The following is a 23475-nucleotide window of genomic DNA, read 5'->3' on the forward strand; positions in this document are numbered from 1 at the left end:
ACGCGGCGAGGCAGGGAAGCGTGGCAACACCGCACCTCCAGACCACGCCGTCGCAGGTCCTCGACTTGTTTGGGGTTTAGTCTACCTTGGGATGTGACGGGGAGAGGTTGTCCGCCGCGTCTCTGCTGTGTTGATACCCCCTCCCTCGCCTCTTCCTCTTCACTTCTCTATTTGGATCTTTTGTTAGTAGTGGTGGTGGTGGTTTGTGGGTGTGTTTGTTTTGGTGTGTGTGTTTGGGTGTAGTGGAGGGAGGAAAAAGTGATAGAAAAATGTACGTTTGTGTTGAATTATTACTGTTACATTAGCTCATATGAAGTCTTTCCTGTACACACACACACACACACTTAAACACTGCGTCAATATACACTCTCTCTCTCTCTCTCTCTCTCTCTCTCTCTCTCTCTCTCTCTCTCTCTCTCTCTCTCTCTCTCTCATATCCTGCTTTGTATATCTACTTCCCCTCTTCCCAGCTCTCTCCCCTCTCCTCTCACTCTCTCTCCCCTCTCCTCAAATTATTGTAATGTGCTCCTTTGTTATTGCATGTTTTGGCTATGAGAGAGAGAGAGAGAGAGAGAGAGAGAGAGATGGTTCGTTTTTGCCAATTGTAATCAACACACACACACACACACACACACACACACACACACACACACACACACACACACACACACACACACACACACACAGATTGACAGCTCAAGGGCATTTCATTTTGTGTACTTGCCAACCAGAACAACAACAACAACAATAACAGTACTATCTATTTTCTTTCTTTTTTCTTCAGTACTGACAAAGAAAACGGTAGTGGACTTGAGGGGGGTCTGAAAATTTATATCGTGAGTTGAAATTGTTTATATTCACGTGTTTCGTAGTTCAGAATGCTTTATTTATAGTCCAGAATGCATTGTTTTTTACTTCAGAATGGTTTGTTTGTATTTCAGAATGTTTTGTTTATATTTACCACTACTTTAAGGGGCTCTATTTTGAAACGTTTCGCTCACCCATCGTTACTTTTTTTTGTTTCGTTCACTCGCCACTATTTTTTGAAGCCACAGAGGCGATTAGTAGAGTTTGCGGTTGTTTCTGTAATTGGGAACGTGGAAAATCTTGTTAACCCATCCAGTACCATGTCGCGTTTCCATATTCATTCTTCCTACTGTTTGGTGACTTATACAGATTCAGAAACTTATGTAGGGGGATTAAAATAGTGAAGACTGGCCGTTAATCTTCTGACCTCCATAGACCCTTCCTAATGTCAATAAGATGGTCTAATCATCTAATGGTACACAAATCTTAAGGTAAAAATGTGTTCCAGTACTGAAGAGGTTCATGTATCACTACTACCATAAAACACTTCTAATACCCATGTAACTTCAACTAGGCTGAAAATTGTGAAAAATAGAATATGAAAGAGACTACAATGAATAATGTGGAAAATCTCGTTAATATGATCATTAGTACCATAAGAGTGACGTAAATTTTGCAGTTTCTTCAATATACCTTATCTTATATTATTTTTCCCTATGTCTGTCTAACAAGCTTGGGGACCTGGGAAAGCGGGGTTTTGGCCTGGGGAAACCAAACCAAACCTAACCTAACCTAACCTAGATTCTGTCCTGAAGTTATTAATTTTCGATAGAGTAAAATGGGATTAGAAATGCTCGTAGACCTAACGTAACTTAACCTAAATTGTCCTGAAGTTGTTTTTCATTATCGATAGTGTAAAATGGGGTTAGAAATGCTTGTAGAAGTGTGATCTAGACCTTGATAATGTGTTTAGTTACGTATCGTGTATAAGTTCAAACTGCAATAATACCTACATGTTTGCTGGGCCTACATAAAGGAAGATTGTTAAAGGATACATAAATATATAAATACAATAACAAATAAACATTTTTGGTATTATTGCACCAAGTGATGCTCTGGAAAAAAATGAACGTCAGAAACAGTCCTGCGAGTTTTTCCGTGTTTACTTCTTGTGGGTGACATTAGAAGGGCATTGCGGGTCCTGGGTTGTTTATGGTGTATAGATCACGTGTCACGAGAGTACAATGAAAGCCCTCCATGTTGGGATTTACTTCAATGACGTATCACAGCTAAACCAACCATGGCACTTTGACTACAGGACGTCCAATGAGAGCCTGCCATGTAGTTACTTGCACTACTGCATTTGTTTCTACTGAGAGAGGGATAGAGGGTTAACCACGTCAGTTCGCACTATTTACCAAGCTGTTTTCACCATGGACGCCTACTTTTGACTGATACCAGACTTTTTTTTTTTTTTAGTTCTTTTATCGCTACACCGGAAACGCAGGAGATTTGTAGAACGTATGTGTGCATCGCGGGTTGATTCTACTGGCCAAAATTGCGAGTAATATCAGACACCAGACATTGTTGTGATTGCCTTGAAGGGACGCAGCGCACCACCAACATGCTAGGCTGTGGTGAGCTGTGTTGCCAATGCTTCGCTACGTTTTGTACATAGGTTGAAATTAGGTTAGGGGTTGGTTAGTAACGTAGCGGCGGTCTGAGGGAGCGTATTTATAATGTGAAGTTTGGTTGATTAATACATTCGAGTTTTCGTTAAATTGAGCAGATGCGGCCACTAATGTACCGAGTTTTCGTTAAGTTTAGCAGATGCAGCCACTAATGTATCGAATTGTTGCCAAATTTTTTGCTCAATGGTATTTTTCCCATAGACTTTTTGAAAATAGTGAATAATGGTCTATTTTAACTTCCTCCGCCTGAAAACATCTTGTTCTGACGTTTTCCAAGCTTGCTCTTTCTGTTCTTGGTGAGGGGATTGGTGATCATGGGAGGAATGACTTGTTAATGTTTACTAAAAGAATGTGGTAAATTTGCAGTTTCAACCAATATACCCTATCTTATATTTCTTTTTCCCTGTTTTTGTCTAACAAGCTTGGGGACCTCCTGGGAAAGCGGGGTTGTAGGATGGGGAAACCAAACCTAACCTAACCCAAATTCTGTTCTGAAGTTATTATTAATTTCCGATAGGGTGAAATGGAGTTAGAAATGCTCGTAGACCTAACTTAACCTAACCTAACCTAAAATCTTTCCTGAAGTTATTAATTTCTGATAGGGTAAAATGGGGTTAAATGCTCGTAGACCCAACCTAACCTAAATTCTGTCCTGAAATGGGGTTAGAAATGCTGGTAAAAGTGTGATCTAGACCATGAGAATGTGTATAGTGACTTGTGGTGTATTGGTTCAAACTGCAATAATAACAAAAATGTTTATTTGTTAATGTATTTATAGCTTTATGTATCCCTTAACAATCTTTCTTTATATGAGAGGAGCAAAGGAGTATTAGTGCGGTGTGTGTTGGGAGCATCGTTAGACTGTTTATCTCATGACTAAATGTTTTGACTGATAAAGAAGGTCACTTACTCATTTATAGCCTGGTCTGTTTTCTTACATCTTTACATCTCTCTTGCTCTCAGAATAGCTTTTTTTTTTCTAGTTTTTTTTTTTTTTTTTTTTTTTTTTAACTTCATATTTTCTGGATTCTTGCTTCTAATCAGTTTTTTCTTTTTTCCATTTTCATATCGGTTTCTCACTTTTTTGCTTTGCTCCCAGAATAACAATTTTTTTTCTAGTTTTGCTTCTTTGCTTCTCTTAACTACATATTTTCTGGACTTTAACTTCTAATTAGTGTATTTTTTTTTTTTCGTTTTCATATCTTTGCTTTTTGTTTTTCACTTCATTTATGTTTTGCTCCGAGAATAGCAATTTTTTTTTTTTCTAGTTTTGCTTCTTTGTTTCTCTCTCAACTTCATATTTTCTGGACTTTTGCTTCTAATTAGTTTTTTTTTTCATATTTTTGTTTTTCACTTAATTTGTTTTGCTCCCAAAATAGCTATTTTTCCTAGTTTTGTTTCTTTGCTCCTCTTAACTCCATATTTTCTGGACTGTTGCTTCTATTAAGTGTATTTATTTGCCCCTCTTCTTTTTAATCTCTCTTGTTTTATATTTTTTGCTTGAGTTTTTTTCTTGTAGTTTTAATTTCTGTTTCCTGAATGTCTTTTTGTTTACTTTTACACTTTTGTTTATTTTTTATTGATTGTCTGTCTCGTGAATCTCTATATTATTTTTATTTGTGAGTGTCTAGCACATTCTGACCTGACCTCTCCTCTCCTCTCCTCTCCTCTCCTCTCTCCTTTCTTCACTTCACTTAAACTAACCTAACCTCAGCTCACTTCATTTCACTTCACTTAATCTAACCTTACCTCACCTCACTTCAATTCTTTTTACTTCCCTTCAATTAACCTATCTTACCCTATCCATAGTTAACCAAACCTCAATGTAACCTAACCCAACCCAAGCCAACTCAACTCAACCTAACCTAACCTAACCTAACCTAACCCAACTCAACCCAACCCAACTCAACCTCAACCTAACCCAACCCAACCCAAAAACCTAACCTAATCTAATCTAACCAAAATAAATCTAACCTGAGCCTATTATCAACAGATTGGCCAGCTGTGTGGGGGAGTGGGCCAGGGTTGGTACGGGAGACGGGAGTTGTTTGTGGCCCTCAAGTTCGTGGCAGCGGCCCAGCGAGGACTGCCAGTGAGGGCCGAGTCTCTCTTCCTGGGTGTTGACTTGCCCCTGCCTCGCCTGCACACTAATAACAACACTCACTATGGTAGGTGGTGGTGGTGGTGGTGGTAGTGTTGCTGTTGTTGATAATGGTGATCTTATTCTTGTTGTTCTTCATCTTTGTAATTTTTCTTTCTTTCTTTCTTTCTTTCTTTCTTTCTTCTTCTTCTTCTTCTTCTTCTTCTTCTTCTTCTTCTTCTTCTTCTTCTTCTGCCTTCTTCTTTCCTTCTTCTACCTCCTCCTCTTATTCCCTTCTTATTCTACCTCCTCCTCTTCTTTCCTTATTCTACCTCCTCCTCTTCTTTCCTTCTTCTGCCTCCTCCTCTTCTTTCCTTCTTCTTTTGCCTCCGCATCTTCTTTCCTTCTTCTTGTTTATCATTTACTATCTTTCATTTTCCATTATTTTCCATTAGATTTATTTTTCCTGCACTTTTACTACAGTTTAGTCCTTTATTTACCTTCCTTACTAAATAAAAAAGAAAAACCTGGAAAACTACTACTACTACTACTACTACTACTACTACTACTACTACTACTACTACTACTACTACTACTACTACTACTACTACTACTGACCTTATGACCTCTGACTTCTGACCTCTGACCTCTTAATTGCCTTTATCTCACTTGTCTAATGTTTTATTTTATTTATTATTTTTATGAAACAATACCTCTCATTTCCTTTTCCTACACTCTCTCTCTCTCTCTCTCTCTCTCTCTCTCTCTCTCTCTCTCTGTTTAGCTCTATCATCATCTTTCCATCTTTATCTCCATTTTTGTCTATCTTTTTGTTTATTTTTATCAAATTTTTTTTGGGTTTATTTTTTTTCTTCCCACACTCACATATTAACTCTTTCTCTATTTCTATCTCTTATCTCTCTCTTTATCCATCTCTGTTAATTTCTGTATAGGTTTTCATTTCGTTTTATCTTGCTCTCTTCTCACACATACAAACTCTCTTTTTCTTTATTTCGTCTCTATCTGAGAGAGAGAGAGAGAGAGAGAGTAAAATATCAATTGTATATTTGTTGTCGTTTGTTACTTTCATTCATGAGTGAGGTGGATGTGGCAGGTAGGAAGGACACACACACACACACACACACACACACACACACACACACACACACACACACACACACACACACACACACACACACACACACACATCAATACCCACTGTGTGTCAGAGGAAGTCCCCACATGTTTACTCTCTCTCTCTCTCTCTCTCTCTCTCTCTCTCTCTCTCTCTCTCTCTTATTGTTTATTACTCTCATCATCGTAATTATCTCAGCAGGTGTTATGTTGTGTTTCCTTGTGTTGATTCCTTGTGTTTTCTGGTGTTGATTCCTGGTGTTGTGTTTCCTTGTGATGACTCTTTGTGTTGCCTTACAGAGAACAATGTTGCCTTCACCAACAAGGACAACTGCACCTCGAGTCCTGACCTAATCCAACTCAGCGATTCAGATTGTAACACTTCGCAGGTCAGTATCTCTCTCTCTCTCTCTCTCTCTCTCTCTCTCTCTCTCTCTCTCTCTCTCTCTCTCTCTCTCTCTCTCTCTCTCTCTCTCTCTCCTCATTGTTTATTTTTTTTCTTATTTGTTTATGTTATTTGCCGAAGAAGTGGAATGATATTGTGTGTTTATATTCTCTCTCTCTCTCTCTCTCTCTCTCTCTCTCTCTCTCTCTCTCTCTCTCTCTCTCTCTCTCTCTCTCGCTATCTCATGGTTTTATTTGTATTTATTTTGTTTCCATTTTTCCCTCCCTTGATAATCTTCCTCTTCCTCTTCATTCTCTTCCATTTTCTCTTCCTTATCTTTCTTCTCTTCTTCTGTATATGTATCATGAACCCCTTCAATACTGGGACACATTTTTACCTTGAGGTTTGTACAATTAGAACATTTTATTGACAGTAGTAAGGGTCAATGGAGATCAGAAGATTAATGGCCACAGTCTTCACTATTTTAATCCCCCACATAAGTGTCTGAAGCTGTATCAAGTCACCAAATAGTAAGCAGAATGAATATGGAAACTCATGTTTTTTAGGACATTTTAAGACAATATGGCATATTTTTTAAGGCATTTTAAGGGAGCTTAGCATGTTTTTCAGAGCAATTTAAGACAGTTTGGCTATGATAAGACTTAATGACATTAGGAAGGGTCTATGGAGGTCAGAAGATTAATGGCCAGAGTCTTCACATGAGTTTATGAAGCTTAAAATCACCAAATATTAACCAGAGTAAATATGGAAACACGTCATGGTACTCGAAGCTATTAAACATTGAAAGAAAACGATGGATAGATAGAGTAACTCCCCTTCAATCCCCAGCAGATGGTTGATGGTGGGTACCGGATGATGGAGAGTGAAGATGGGGAGGGCGGGGATGAGAGGATGAGTGACCCCTCTGGCAGGATGGTCTCTCACTCCACCTCTGTGTCCTCACCTGCCTCAGACTCACCCACACCCACCAACAGTGTGCACGAAAAGACCTGGAACCAGACGCACACACACTGGCATGGATTGAGTGAGTTTGTTTGTGTGTGTGTGTGTGTGTGTGTTATGAATTTTTTTTAATGATTTTTGCTCTTTGTTATATATATATATATATATATATATATATATATATATATATATATATATATATATATATATATATATATATATATATATATATATATATATATATATATATATATATATATATATATATATATATATATATATATATATATCTCTCTCTCTCTCTCTCTCTCTCTCTCTCTCTCTCTCTCTCTCTCTCTCTCTCTCTCTCTCTCTCTCTCTCTCTCTCTCTCAATTTGTAAGGAATTGAGTTTCCACTCAACTAGCTCATATCACACACACTTCCACCATCACTAGAATCACCAACAAATAACGCAACCATCACCACCACCAACAAAACACACACACACACACACACACACACACACACACACACACACACACACACCATAAAAATCACCAGTAACAACCACCACTCCATAAACACCACATCACCTGTAACAACCACCACCACCACCACCACTAACAGCCACACTCTTGCAGTAAACGATGAGCACCGTCAACTACTGGGAACAGAGGAGGACTCATCCGAGGGGCGTTCATCAGGGGAGGAGGAGTACAATGTGTGGAGCATCACCGAGGAACAGCGTCACTATTACACGGAACAGTTTCGCTCCATGCAGCCGGACCTCACTGCTCTCCTGTCCGGCAGTGTGGCCAAGGAGTTCTTTGAGAAGTCTAAACTGCCGGTGAATGAGCTGAGTAAGATCTGGTGAGTGTTATGAAGGATGTGGAAGGTGCAAGAAGTCATCTCTGTCCACTTCTCTTCTATATTTCCATCTTCCTACAACTTGAGTTCTTTTAAGAGGGAAGTTTAAAAACATTTGTCCCAGGTTTTTAGCTAACTCTCTTTATCTTTTGGGGAACTGGCAATCAACTGGGCCTTTTCTTTTTCTTTTTTGTTGCCCTTGGTCAGCTTCCCCTATTCCATAAAAAAAGGGTTAACTAGTTCTCAATCAATAATCATTACTCTTTCCACCTCTCTAATGCAAGAGTCTACCAGTACACTGTCATTCATCCCTACTCTGTCCATCTCTCTAATGCAAAGGTTAACTAGTTCTCTCAGTCATTCGTCTCTTCTCTGTCCAGCTCTCTAATGCAAGGGTTAACTGTTACTCTCAATCATTCATCCCTTTCTCTGGCACACTCTGAAACTCCCTGTCTGCTTCTGTATTTTATCCTCCTGTGACCTGAATTCATTGAAGAGGGAGGTTTTAAGACATTTATCTCATTCTTGTAGCTAACTCTCTTGGACATGCATGTGGTGTGGCTTTTAAGTGAGCCTTTTTCTTGATTTATTTTTATTTATTTATTTTTTTTTTTTTCTCCTGTCTTTATCTTCCGTTTCTCTATATACTACTGTCTGTCTTTCTTCCATTTTCTTTTTCTTTTGTCATTTTTCTTTATTTCATTCTTTAGTTTTTTTTGTTTCATATTTTTCTGTGTACATCACTTTTTTCGTTTGTTTTTGCATGTCTTCCATTTTATTTTTATTTTTGTCATATTCTTTTTTTGTTTCATTCTTTCTTTTCATATTTTTTTTCTATCCTTCTTTCTGCATCACTTTCTCCATTTATTTCTCCATGTGTTACTCACCCCATCCCCATTTTGCATCCTCCGTCAGGCAACTTTCTGACGTGACGCGGGATGGCTCTCTGTCACTGCAGGAGTTCTTCACCGCCATGCATCTCGTGGTACTGCGACGGAACAACATTGAGCTGCCCGAGACACTGCCACCCTCACTCTACCCTGAGCTGCTGGTGAGAGAGAGAGTAGTAGTAGCAGTAGTAGTGGTAATAGTAGTAGTATATAGTCTGTCTACTCTAAAGTGTCTCCTGGGTCTCAGTCTGAATGGTGGTTGTCAGATCTTGAGGAAAACCCTGAGCTATCCTTGTAATAAGTGCATTGATCAACAGAAAACAAGTATTATTTACATCAAATCAATTATGTTATCAATAAGCTATAGTGTGTTAAATCCAGGAGCCATTTTAGAGTTAACAGTCTAGTTGTGTAATATCTAAAAAAATGGTCATTGAATATTAGTTTCTGCTATCAGTGTCAGTATTTTGTGTCTAGTTCTTTGTATCTTTTTTTTTTTTTATTGGTGTATTGTTTGTAATTCTTATCATTTGTGTGCTTTTACCTGAGTATTTCATCATTAAGTCTAAAAACAGCTGTCTTGAATGTTAGTTTTGTATATTAATGTATTTTGTGTCATTATTCTTTTATCTTTTTATTGTTGCTGTGCCAGTAATTCTCGTCATTATGTGTACTTTTATCCGTTCATTATTCCTCTTACACTTCATCATTGTCTTGTATTTATTCTTGCCATTGTTGCTTGTGTCTTTTTGTTATTGCTGTTATCATTTTAATCTTTATGTGTATTTTTTTTATTGCCTCTATATGTCATCAGTTCTTGTATTTATCACCACTTTCTTATCATTACATTTTTTTATTATCATCTGTATGTTTTGTATTCCTTGTGTATTTCATCATTTCTTGTATTTATCTCCACTATTCCTTATTACTACTTGCATCCTTTTTTTTTTTATTCCTTGTGTATTTCATCATCATTTCTTGTATTTATCACCACTATTTCTCATTACTTGTGCCATTCTTCGCCTCCAGAGGAAAAGCAGCAGCAGCGGTGTGGAGGGCGGCAACTCTGGCGCCTCCGGGAACTCCTCTGTGGGGCCTGGAGGGGGAGCAGTGACGGAGGGGGAGGCGGGGGGGACCAAAGCAACCCCAGACCCCCTCTCACCCTCCAGGAACAAAGAGGTGGGGTTGGAATGCTAAGTTAGGTTTTATTGGGTTGGATTACATTAAGTTAGGTTTTAATTATAGTTTGGTTACTTTAGGTTAGTTTTAAGTTATTTTAGTGTTAATTTGATTGGGTTGAGTTATGTTCAGTTTACTTTGGGTTAGGTTTAAGTTAGGTTTTTCTATAGGTTTGGTTTGGTTGGGTTAACATTTCTTTTTATGCCTCTTGACTTAATCTCTTTTTGGGAGGGTGATGATTTTGTGTGGGGGTTTACTTTGATGAGATCCCTCTTGTTGATGATCTCCTTCTCTTCCACAGTGGACTAAGTTTGTGGACTCCCCGACCAGCACACTCTCCTCGCCGGGACTGAAGCCTGTCAACTTCGACTTCCAGAAATCAGTGTTGGAACAGGTGAGAGAGAGAGAGAAAGAGAGAAAGATCAGATAGAAGATAGTTTTCATGTGTGTTTTAAAGCAGAGGATTAGTAGCTATTGAGATGACTTTACATAATATTGCTTTTTATTTTTATTTTTACTAATTTTGTTGGTGATTTGAAGGATTTTTTAATCATTTCCATTTTTTTTAGATAGATTATTATTACTACTACTTTTATTTGTTTTATCAGTTTCATTATTATTATTATTATTTTTTCATGATTCTTTGCCTTTCAGGATCCCAAAATCCTTCACCCCAAGGCTGTGCGACTCACCCCAGAGTCAAAAAGGCTTGAGGTGGCAGACGTGGAGGGCCCAGCATCCTTCAGCCCTGAGTCAGCCATCACCTCTGACCTCACCTCCAGCGCCCCGGCCCCTGCCTCGGGAGACCTGCAACCTGCCCCCTCCACTGCCCCGACCGGCCCTGCAGCGTCCCAGGGCAGCCCCAAGAAGACACAGGAGGGGCAGGACATCAAGCCCATACAGAGACCGCTGCCCAGGAAACCCACCGGTGAGACTTTGTTCCCTGGTGTCTTGTATTCCTGAGTATATTCCACCTCAAAATGTTCCTCCAATTATTTTTGTACCTGTCTGTCCATCCATTCTTCTCCAGATGAGGTTGTTTCTGAAGTTGCTATTGATAAATTTAACGCAAAAATTAAGACTCTTGTTATATTGTTAAGTATTTATCTTATTTCTTATTTTTACCTTTTTTTTTAATTTCTTTTTTCATATCCGTGTTTGCTCATTTGGGGGAGAGGACCCTGCTTAGGCCTATATCTTTTCTTTGATTTTTCCCGTGATGCCTTCTCATGAATTTTAATAATAACAATAATTCTCTTTATCCTATACTAGACAGAAGTGCTTCCGTTTATTGTTACTTAATGTTCCCATCTTGCTTACTCCAATCCTCTCATTCTATTACATGTTTTCTCTTTACTCCAGAGCTTTACCCTTGTTTTCATGTGTTTTCATGGACTGACAAATGAGTGTGTGTCTCAGGGGAGTGTACTGTGCTGGGATACTCTACCTTAAAAAAAATGAGCACTAACTAGCTATATAGATATTGATGTTGAATTCTCTCTCTCTCTCTCTCTCTCTCTCTCTCTCTCTCTCTCTCTCTCTCTCTCTCTCTCTCTCTCTCTCTCTCTCTCTCAGCAGGTTCCACAACAGGAGTGCTACCACCTCCCCCCCAGTCTGCTGTTACCACCCCTCCCGATGACACAGGGTGAGTCAAGCTGCTGTATTGAGTCTTTAGTGAGAGGTGTCATTGTGTTGCTGTGTGTCTGTGTTTTATATTTTGAGTTGTGAGAGAAAGTGTCATTGTGTAGCTGTGTGTCTGTTTTATATTTTGAGTTGTGAGAAAGTGTTAGTGTTGCTGTCTGTGTTTTATATCTTGAGTTGTGAGAGAGAAAGTGTTATTGTGTTGCTGTCTGTGTTTTATATCTTGAGTTGTGAGAGAGAGTGTCATTGTGTTGCAGTCTCTCTGTAGTTATAATAGCAGCAATAATAAAAACAGTAGTAGTAGTAGTAGTAGTAGTAATAGTAATAGTAGATTTTTCAGACTTAAGAAACACATACTAACATACATACACACACATACTCATGCTCTGTGTTGCCTTTGCAGGATGTTTGGCCCCATCAGCCTGCCCAGCCTGCCCTCAGGACCCCTACCAGCTGGCACAAAGAAGGAAGCACCCCCACCACCCCCACCTCGCCCTGCCCGCACCCACACCCGCTCCTCCTCCCTCGACCTCAATAAATTTAGTGAGTTCTGTGGTCCCTTGTGTTGCTTGCGGGTTCTCAAACTTTTGTGAGCGACCCCATTTGGAACATTTAAGTCATTCACAACCCATAGTAAAGAAAAGAAAATGTACATACAGTGATATATTAACTATTTTTAGAGTAGAAATTAACAATAAAAGTAATGTTATGAATGATGATGAGTAAGAAAAATTGGGGAAAAATTCAACCTAGGAAGGAAGTAAATGATCAAATGCAGTTAACTCCTTTGATACTGGGACACATTTTTACATCAAGGTTTGTGTATGATTAGACCATTTTATTGACATCAGGAAGGAAGTGTGGTGGTCAAAAGATTAATGGCCACAGTCTTCATTATTTTATCCACATAAGTTCTGAAGGTGTATATAATCATCAAATAGTAAGCAGAATGAATATGGAAACATGTCATACACTCAAGGGGTTAATAGTATTTCTCTGGTAAGATCAAGATGAAGCAGGATAGGGGAGGGAGGGAGGCATGGCTAGTTTCTTGTTTTAATTTGTAAGTACAGGTAACTCTTGATTTATGCGTGTTTAATTTGTGTTTTTGTTAATACGCGACCAAAAAATTATTGATTAATTAAATTTGCGTGATTGGTTTGCTTATACACGATTTGGACGACATCCTGCATCCCCCCTATTATCTATTGTTTCTTATGAGAATTACAAGTTTGTTTACGCAAATTTTGAAATACACAATGCCTCTTGGAACGCATCTATCGTGTAAATCGAGAGTTACCTGTACACCATTATACATTGAAATTATAAGATTTTTTTCCTGCGACCCATCAAAAGTTATTCTGCGACCCACAGTTTGAGAACCTTTGAATTTAGGGGAAGGAGTAAAGAGTTAATGTAAATTGCATGGGGATCTCAATACTTAAAAGAAAGTGCTATGTTCTTTAAATGAGAATATATTTTTGTGTTTGTTATTAGTTTTTATTTTTTTATTTATTATTTATTTATTTTTTTTTTTTAGTTCATATTTGTGCTGATTTTCTTTCCTTTTATCTGACACAAACAGGTCGGAGCAGTTTCCTTGGTGCCCCTCCTGCCGTGCCTCCCCGGGCCTCTCCTGGAGCTGTGAGTAGAGAGTTGTTTGTCGTTGTTTTGTCCCAGATGTTCAAGTCATCCATACAAGAATTATTTGAATATCACCATTTTATTTATTTATTTATTTATTTTAATTAATTAATTAATTAATTAATTTATTTATTTATTTATTTTTTTTTTTTTTTTTGTCTTGGATTTTAAAGGCATCAATACATGAATAGTTTGGATATCAATGTTTATATTTTTTGTTTTTGATATTTTCATGTCCCAAATTTTGAAGTCATAACTACAGGAATAATATATCAGTATTGTGTAATTTTTTTTATTTTGCCATTTCCTTATCCTGGATTTTAAAGGCACCTATAGACGAATAATTTGAACATCAACATTTTGTAATTTTTTTCTTTGTCATTTCTTGTCCTACATTTAAAAGGCACAAGAATAATTTCAATATCAGCATTTTACTTTTTCATATCCTAGATTTTGAAGTCATTCATATAAGAATAGTTTTGAATATTAGCATACATATTATTTTTAGATTTTGAGGTCACAATTTACCCATCCCACAGACATCCCCCAAGAAGCTGATCTACCAGAGGAGTGACGGGGACATTGGAGTGGACGGGGGTGGGGGCGGGGATGCCATCTTCCCCCTCGACACCAGGCCACCAATGGAGCGAGCCAGAACATCAGCCTTTGAGGTGTACAGGAAGCCACATCAAGGTAGGGGGATGCTGGCTTACCATTATTGTTACTAGTTGTTGTTATTGTTGTATTTATTTAGTTAAGTCAGGTGAAGTTGGTTGGTTTGGTTTGGTTTGGTTAGATTAGGTTAGGTTAGGTTACATTTAGTGAGGTTTGGTTAGGTTAGGTCACAGTTAGGTTGTGTGGTTTATGGTTAACTAGATTTTACTTGATTTGATTTGGTTGGGTTAAAAAAATTAGGTTCCAATAGGTTAGGGTTAGTTTAAGTTAAGGTTTTATTAGGTTAGGTATCTCTAAGGTTTCATTAGGATAGGTTTGGATTAAAGTTAGTTAAATTTGGTTAGATTAGGTTAGTTAGTTAATTCTTTTATCATTTGATGTGGGATTTCATAAGTACTTTTTCTGTAACTATTATGTGCAAGAGAAGCACATCAAGGGTAAAAAGAAAATTAAGGAAAGACTTGCTAATTCTTTCTGAGGGAAAAGAAAAATTAACAATGGAACTTACTGAGGTGTGTTTTAAACTGTTCTGAGGCATTGACCAGGAGGTGAAGGCTTGGTATCCAGTAATGAACAGTTCAGCATAAAATGAGGCTATGTACAGTGTTTCTTTAGTATTAATTGAGAGATATCAGTATATAAATCTGTGCATCCGATTTAAGTTAATACTAAATACAGTGTGTGTGTGAGAGAGAGAGAGAGAGAGAGAGAGAGAGAGAGAGAGAGAGAGAGAGAGAGAGAGGCTTTCATTTCATGTCATTAACCTTCAGACTTATTACTTGTTACTTGATCATCATTGCTCTTTTTGTCTGACTCGTCTATCTTGTTTACAGAGTTTGGTTCAGCGTTTGAGCGAGTGAGTGGCCAGCGGGGCGGGGAGGAGGAGGAGAGATCCCGGCACCTGTCCACTGGAGCGAGGTAGGGGAGGCACTCATCTTGCCATTCTTTGTACTTTCTAAAATTTTCTCTAAAGCAAAAAATACATGAGTAGTGAACTGCTTTATGGCTAAGAGCACCACAGATCAAGGAGGAAGTGAGGTAGTAGACACTCTCATTTTAGCATCATTTGTACTTTTAAATTTTCTTCAAATCAAAAGATACTTGAAAGCTTTACGGCTAAGAATACCATTGTGATCAGGGATAGTGTGACAGGTGAAGGTAGCTGTCTCTTACTGTCCCTTTAGCTAGGTAGGGGACACTCGTTTTGGCATTCATTGTACTTTTTAATCTACAAATAAAAAAAAATACATGACAGCTTTATGACTAAGAGTACCACAAAGATCAAGGTAGCTGTCTCATACTGCCCCTTTAGCATGGTAGGAGAAAAACTCATTTGGCATCCTTTGTACTTTTTAATCTACAAATAAAAAAAAATACATGAGAGCTATAAGTGTGAAATGTTGCAAAATATGGCATTACTTGGGCTGCTGTACATGATTCCACACTTTGCAGACCCAAGGACAAGCGAGAACTCCAAGCCTCCATTAGGACCACCACAGAGAAGAACACAATCCTCACCAGGTTAAACTCTGAACTCAATCAGGAGCTGGCTGAAGTGAGTACACCATTGTAGTGCTTCGAGTCACCAACCTTCTCCTTATTTCTGTAGTCATGGCTTGTTGGGGTCGTAGTGCTGGTTTATCTTACTTTACCTAACCTATCCTGTTTGATATCTTCCTTTACCTGTTTTGTTTATCTAACTCTACCTATCTTGTTTGTTATCTTACTTTATTTAACCTATCTTTTTTGTTACCTTGCTTTATCTTAATTTTGTTTATCTTACTTTACCTAACCTACCGTATGTAATCTTATTTTATCTAACCTATTTTGTTTGTTATCTTACTTAAATATAACCTGTCTTGTTTATCTTTCTTTCTTTATTTTTTTTTTTTTTTTTTTGTCTTACTTTATCTAACCAATTTTCTTTATCTTCACCTAATCAATCATGTTTTTCATCTTATTTTATCTAACCAACCTTGTTTATCATCTTACTTTACCTGATATATCTTGTTTGTAATCTTAATTTACTTAACCTATCTTGTTTTATTATCTTTCTTTACAATTTCTTTGCATTCTTACTTCACCTAATCTATCTTAACATACCCAGCTTAATATTCTGATTGTTACCTTTATTTTTGTATATGGAAGGATAGATTACACTTTTTTAATTTCTGGAATGGGTTTTATTGTTGTATTTTACTGTAGCATGATCAATTTTTTTTACATTATTGCTGATTAAGCCTTTCTAGCTGTCAGTGGCCCCCTTGTGGAGAGACCTAAGCAGCTCTATGTGGAAGGAGGGTTTTGTCTTGTCCAAGGAGGTGTAGGAGTCAGTTAGTGGAAGGAATGCAGTTTGAAAGATGATGTATGATAGAAGTGTTTAGAGGAGTCAGTTAGTGGAAGGAGTGCAGTTTGAAAGATGATGTATGATAGACAGGAGTGTTTAGAGGAGTCAGTGGAAGGAGTACAGTTTGAAAGATGATGTATATAACAGATCATTCCTTTCATAACCATGCAATATTTTTCTGTCGTTTCCTTTGAAAAATATAAAACTGCAAGCACTGTACTATTATTGTGCTAGTTTGTCCTTACTACTGTGAAACTATCATGGCTTTCTTGACTAACTAACTATTCAACCCTTTCTCTTAACTCCTTCATTACTGGAACACATTTTTTTTTACTTTGAGTTTTAGTGTGACTAGACGATTCTATTGACGTTAGGAATGGTCAATGGAAGTTAAAGGATTGTTGGCAAGAGCTTTCACTATTTTAATCCCGCATAAGTTTCTGAAGCTGTATAAATTGAAATGGAAAGCAGAATGAATATGGAAATGTGTCATGATACTGAAGACATTGACCCCTTCAGTACCATGACGTGGTTCCATATTCATTCTACTTCCTAATTGGTCATTTTATAAACCTTCAGAAACTTATGTGGGAGATTGAAATACTGAAGATTGTGGCCACTAATCTTCTCACCTCCATAGAGCCTTCCTAATGTCAATAAAACGATCTAATCTCACAAATCTTAAGGTAAAAATGTGCCCCAGTTTGAAGGGGTTAATATGGTAACTCAATATTTTCAAGTACTCCACTAGTTTTTCCTTATCACTAGCATTTATTTTCCTAGCTCAGTGTTCTTTGTAGTTACCATCCTGTACACTTCTGCTATCTTCCCCCCACAGCTGATGATTGTGGGGAGAAGAGAAAATAAACAATCCCTCCATTTCAGGTGATGGAGGAAAGAATTGCATTGGAGATGCAGTTGGAACAGATGAAGCCCTTCTCGAGTTAGTCCCTATCTGTGCCAAGCTATCCAGGGCCTCGTCTTGTCCAGTGAAAGCCTCTCCTCCCTCGCTCTCCTGTGGTACGGCTGAGGGAGAAAGGCAGGTGGAAGGATGGAAGGAAAGTAGTGGTGGTGATTGTGGTGCAGTTGTTCAGTCTTTTTCCTCCTCTGACTTGTATCCTCCTTTTGTTTTTGAAGTCTTGTTTTTGTTTTGTTCCTAAGGTATCACTGCAGCTCCACGTTTTCTTTGCGTGGTGTTGGCTTTATGAACTGGTTTTGTTTTCATCCTCATCAGTTTTGGTTCATCTTTTGTTATTATCTCAGTTCTCTCTCTTGTTTTTTCTCACACATTGTTCATTATGTTATTGAACCATTTCTCTTCAAGCACACTGACATTAAGTCCTTGTGCTGCTATCGCCTCCCACTTCTCCATGGTGTTTTCTTACATTCCATCATCTTCACATCACTTTAATCTTTCCTATTAAGTTTCTGTTGGTGGCATTTCACTCCCAATCAGTTTTTTCATACATTTTATTTTATTTACTTATTGACTCAATATCACGGGCATTTCAGTGCATATTTGACATTTTATTATTTTCTGTGACATTCAATTTCCTCGGCATCCTATTTTCCTTCTTTCCGAACCATTCATGTCGGACACACAGCACATCATTATGCAAAGGAAGAATGACTTTGTACATAGCCCAGTGCTTAAGGAGCAGGGCCATTACCCCTGTACAGACTGCTGGGCATTGCATGGTGCCCACAGTAGCTGCTGCCTGACGGAAGCAGGTGAGGATGGCCATGCTATCCTTCTCTGGTGTTTGAGATCTCAGAGACTTGCTGATGGACAATTTTCTGTGATTACAAAGTCTTGAACATGTTGTGGAAACCTTTACCAGTGTTGTAGAAGTGAGGAAAGTTTTGTGCTTGGTGCAGATGCTACTGGGAGTACAAACTTGAGAGTGTGCTAGACTGAGGCTCAGAAATACTGCAGTTTAAAGATGGAGCATTGGCTGAAGTGCTCACAGATGTCTAGAGGAGGAGTCAGAGTGTGAGTGCAGTATGTGTCAAGTTTTGTAGAGTGGCTTGCCAGACTCAGATGATTTATGGTGGCTTTTGATAATGGCTTTACAGAATCTGGGCATTATCCTATTGCTCCTAAACAATTCACAAAAACTATACCATATTGGTACATGGATCACCTGAAGGAGTTTGATGCTTTGTGAAAAAGGTTTGCATCAGTGTGTGTGTGCGTGTGTGTAATAGAAAATGTGTCCTTTGGAAATTAGAGCATTGACTTGTTTGGTGGGAATGCAGAGGTTGGTGTTCTGAGTGCGACTTGAGGCTGTTCTTGTGGGAGATGTTTGCCCCTCGTGCGTTGACATTATAACTGACTTCCACTATCACTCTTGTTACAGTTAGTGTTTTATGCTGTATATTTAGGGAATTATTGTAGGGTGTGATGGTGATTCGTTATTTTGTGAGGAGATGATTGTAAGAGAATATTGAGTCTGTTGAGTTGAGAAATGATCAGAGTTTATTGTTGATTTAGTAAGGAGATAGCAGTGGTAATATATGTTGTTAGTTAAAAGACTGCTGGGAAAATATGTAAGAGAAAAACAGCTTACGAATACATGTAATACTGGTGATATGTACCCTTTAAGAATTACTGAATGAAATCTCATCTGAAATCATACTTTTAGAAATGAGCGTTCATGAATGTCATGCAGAAAATTGTGTACAAATGAATGGTAATGAGAAAGAAAAGTAAATTAGTTGGTTTTAAATAAAGGATAGAGATCAGTAATTGATCAGCATATGGAAGGCAAAGAAGACCAAGAGAGATTTGAAGATGTAGACTGTCTGTCATGAGCAAATCTCACTTATTGTAGGCATAGTAAGTAGTAGTTGTAGCAAAATGAATGTGAATTTTTTTAAGAAGGCTGTGATAACCCTTGAACATATGCCTCTGTAATTTGTCTTGATCCACTTAGAAGCAGCCAGTGTGGCCCAAAGGAAGCACAGATTAAGGAAAACTCATCATGCAGTCATGCAGTCAAGTGTTTAATGGTCTTTCATAAGCGAAGCCTGTCTGTGTACACCAGCATAGAGGCTCCTTGTGCAGAGAACCAGCCATGTATACTTGATTTCCAAAGAAGCTGTGCTCAAGCTAGTATAATGAGAGACTGAAGGAAATGATAGAGTTGGTGCATCTCAGGTTAGTTTGCTGCTGCAGAGAAATGGATTCCAATTGATGTGATCCATCAGAAAGGAAGTTTTTCCTGGAAGTGTTCTCTGACTTTTTCAAAGATTGACTCAACATTATACATCCTCCTTGGAGTGCTATGCTTTTCTCTGTCTTGCTGGCTGCTTTCCACACAAGCTGCCCTGCACCTTCCCTCCTGGGCCAAGAAGACATTCTTACCACTGGAGGAGTAAAGCCTCCCAAGCTTTAGGCATAGCAGGATCTGCTGAGGTCACTGCAAATTGTCTTTGTTGTTAGCTTTGCAGCAATCTCCCTGCAGGCTGTGCTTCAGGGGGCTTTTGGAGAGTGAGGGAATGCCTTCTCATCCTCCCAGACTTGCTCTGGGATCTTATGACTGAGGAAATATTTTGGGGGAGTATTTTCAAGTGCAAAATCTTCTCTTGATAGGTACCTCTGTTTTTTACTGCCCATACATCATTGTTGCCACTGACTGTGATCTCGAAATGCATCCCCATAAATGAATCCTCTGTACTGAATCCCGAGGGCAATCTTTAGACACAAGTTTTTTTGTGATATATGATGAAGCACCAAAAGGAATGAGTGTGGGCCCCAGGAAATGTTGAGTGGGTATTCTGTTGAGAGGAAAGTGAACAAATCTGGCTGAATCAAGTGGCTTCCTTTATTTGTGCATGTAGAGTGCATCTGTGATCCTTAAAGTGCTTGCTTCCTTGCTGTGCTGATGAAACTGTTGCAAATTACAGCCAAAGACATTCAACAGCAGTACATTGTCAGCAGATAAATTTCAATATTCACGAGACATGTCGGTCCTAATTTTATACATGCATATCCCATGACAACCGCACCGATCTGGAATGCACTGTTATGCGCTGCTGAGGAAATGATAAGTTAAGAGTTCTCTCGTAGTGCTTTATGATGCATCACTCAGCATGTCAGCATTTGGCGTGGTGTCTGTGTGATTGTTGCATTGTGATATTTAGCTGAGGGAGTGTTGCAGTGTTTTGGGTCGCTTGTGTACATGCAAAGTGAGGCATTGGGAGACTCCTTTTCCTGCGGGATGCAAGTAGTATGTACTAGCACACCAGGTTTAAGTCTTTAATTGTCACCAAATTGTGCATAATTATGATAATGTTAGTTTGGGGGGATCAAGTCAACATCCTGATTATTTGCATCAAAATTCCACTGCAATCAAAACCCTGGATTCCTTCACTAGCTATGTGCTGTTTTGATGAGCCATGTCTGCTTTCCCTGAGAGCCGAGCATTGACGCCCAGTGCTCCGGTGAGTGTGAGGCAAAAACAATTCTGTGATAACCAAGGACAAAAGATGTTATTCCATTGTCTGTTTGCCTTTCACTGCAAGTATTGTTGTATCTCCCTCTTTGAAAACTTGTATAGAAATATTTAATGTAGAATTGGATTTATATACATAGATATATGCATATATATAAATATATATAGTGTATGTATGCATGTGTATGTGTGTGAGAATGTTGTGTGTGTGTGTGCGTGCATGTTTTAATTATCATTACGTAGACTTGTTTCATCTCATTTAGGACAAAAAGGTGTAGCAAGAATCAGTGTTGGCATTGTGGAGACGTGTCAAGTAATGAATGTTCAAGTAGGTTAGAGTAATGATTGGAGTATTTGGAGTGTCTGGTTGGCAACTTGGTGTCACTACAAATGGTAACGTAACCTTCTCCTCACAGGAACAAAACATGCACAGCAAAATACCATTTGTACTTCATTATTTACCAGGTTACTGAATTTTATTTGTTTGTGTTCAATGTTTGTTAAATTTGGATTGTTTTGGGAAGTTGACTCTGCTGTATTGCATCAAAGTGTGTGAGCCACATTGTGAGGATTCAAGGAGTGCCATTCCATTAAGTTACTGAGCCAACAATGACCTTGTTTTGTAGTCCATGAGATGCTTTGGGTACCTCACCCCTGATACAACTAAGATTATATTAGCATAATGTTAGGGATATTTTTTTATGGGAAGAAATGCATCTTGTGGGCCACAAAATTTTATATAACTGAGGCTTTCAGGGACTTTTTTTTCTATGAAGAGTTTGTTGGAATGGTTATTTACTGTGCCATGCCAGAAGCAACTTGTCAGTTTGTGTTGTGACTTGTGAGCCTGGCAGGTATTGGTTTGGGCTTAATGTATTTGTACTGGAAAATGAGATTAGATACTACAATGAGCACTTAAATAGTGGTATGACCCTCCCCTCCCCCAGAAAAAAAAAAAAAACTTCCTTGAGAACTTGGACGTTGTAATCCCCATTCATAATCACTTTCTAGAGTCTATCATTCCCCACATTCCCACTGCAATAACCCCAGATCATTATGAAACATTCATATATCAATGTTTATCTGGGATTGTGCCAATTATGTCTGCTTATATTTGTGGAAATAAGTGCACATTTGCCTCCCTAGTGAAGGTTGGGCCCAGTACTTTCAGTGCTCACTGTATGAATAAATGTGAACTTTGGACATGGTAGGAGAAAGTTGAAGTTTCTTTATGATAATTTCTTTTCCGTTGGCAGCCAGCCTAACGTGAGGCATGGGATAGGGAACAACTCTTGAAGGAGTCTCCATAAGCAAGAAATGAATTCTTTGTATACAGGGATTTCTTGGATTATGTAAAGGATATATTCCTGAGGGGATTGCATAATGTAAAAATTGCATAATGAGAATATGATTACTAAAGTAACTGCACAGTAGAGTTGGGCAGGAAGCAATCAAAGAAGTGGTTCTGATGGTTCCGCCAGGGGCCAGTAAGAACTGGTCCCAATTCTCGGAGCTGGTTCTGCTTGAATACAGATCACAGATACGCATGCGTTACGAATCACTATACATATAGTGCTTTTTTAACATAAATATTAACAATATAAGAACTCTTGCAAATGCCGTTATCTACAGATGAATGAAGTAGAGTATATAATACAATCATATATACCTTGCATCCATTTTTCAAAGAAATTGCACAAATAAGTAAACACATTTACATTCATACACCAATTTAGTATCAAATCATAATAATTTCTTTGTACTCTTATTGGTTATTGTAAATAATCTGTGTAATAAGAACAAATTTCCTAGGTGTTTTTACTTCGTTACTCCAAAATTGAATATTCTAAAAACACAAGTTGAGAAACCCCTGTACTGTACTTCATAGGTGCCATTCCACACAAACAGTGTTACGGTGCCATAAATCAAATTGATCAATCAATATTTTATCTCACTTCAAGAGAATATTGCCTATCTTTACCTGGTGAGCTGTTCCAAAAGCACCATGACAGCAGAAAGTTCCTGTTTTAACTTACCTTTATTAAGGTCAGTTTGGCTGTAAAGTGAGGTAATGTCTAGAATTCCTCAATTTGGAACACATGAATCCTTTGTAACTTTAAACTTATTAAGCCAACCTAACTTGTTAATCTCAGCTGCTAGACTTGAGAAGGAGTTCCCCCTCAGGAGTCACTATTGCATGGTAAATGATTGGGACAGTGTTTCCTTTCAGTAGTAATGAAAACACTTGTGTTCATGAGTTAGACAATGGGTACTGAATATTGAAAGGGATTAATTATTAATGGAGGGCAACCTTTTGAAACAGGTGTGCATGTGCCAGTGTGCATGCAAACATGTTTCATTCATTCAGGTTGTGTGTGTGTGTGTGTGTGTGTGTGAGTGAGTGAGTGAGTGAGTGAGTGTGTGTGTGTGTGTGTGTGTGTGTGTGTGTGTGTGTGTGTGTGTGTGTGTGTGTGTGTGTGTGTGTGTGTGTGAGTGAGTGAGTGAGTGAGTGAGTGAGTGAGTGAGTGAGTGAGTGAGTGTGTGTGTGTGTGTGTGTGTGTGTTTCACTGTTTGTTTGATCTGCTGCAGTCTCTGACAAGACAGAAGGAACGAGCTCAGAGCTCATTATTTCCGATCTTCGATAGGCCTGAGGCCAGGCACACACCACACACCGGGACAACAAGGTCACAACTCCTCGATTTACATCCCGTACCTACTCACTGCTAGGTGAACAG

At 38.4% G+C, this 23475-nt stretch overlaps 1 protein-coding gene across 4 annotated transcripts in view; it reads left to right on the plus strand.

The window, feature by feature from the left end:
* Positions 1-19163, plus strand: part of LOC123514200 (ralBP1-associated Eps domain-containing protein 2-like) — a 34006-nt gene extending 14843 nt beyond the window's left edge. The window contains exons 2-16 of one of the 4 annotated variants that reach the window (XM_045271862.1): positions 4492-4666; positions 6013-6101; positions 6947-7142; positions 7682-7910; positions 8823-8958; positions 9827-9976; positions 10278-10370; positions 10631-10904; positions 11552-11621; positions 12021-12160; positions 13203-13261; positions 13801-13954; positions 14770-14854; positions 15389-15491; positions 17169-19163. In XM_045271862.1, coding sequence (XP_045127797.1) covers positions 4492-4666; positions 6013-6101; positions 6947-7142; positions 7682-7910; positions 8823-8958; positions 9827-9976; positions 10278-10370; positions 10631-10904; positions 11552-11621; positions 12021-12160; positions 13203-13261; positions 13801-13954; positions 14770-14854; positions 15389-15491; positions 17169-17231 — 2016 coding nt within the window. In that variant the 3' untranslated portion in view covers positions 17232-19163. The remainder of the gene's footprint in view (positions 1-4491; positions 4667-6012; positions 6102-6946; positions 7143-7681; positions 7911-8822; positions 8959-9826; positions 9977-10277; positions 10371-10630; positions 10905-11551; positions 11622-12020; positions 12161-13202; positions 13262-13800; positions 13955-14769; positions 14855-15388; positions 15492-17168) is intronic. The other 3 variants (XM_045271871.1, XM_045271882.1, XM_045271889.1) reach the window with 3 other exon arrangements.
* Positions 19164-23475: the final 4312 nt, after the last annotated feature.

This window comes from Portunus trituberculatus, chromosome 5 (genome assembly GCF_017591435.1).
Source record: "Portunus trituberculatus isolate SZX2019 chromosome 5, ASM1759143v1, whole genome shotgun sequence".
Taxonomy (NCBI): domain Eukaryota; kingdom Metazoa; phylum Arthropoda; class Malacostraca; order Decapoda; family Portunidae; genus Portunus; species Portunus trituberculatus.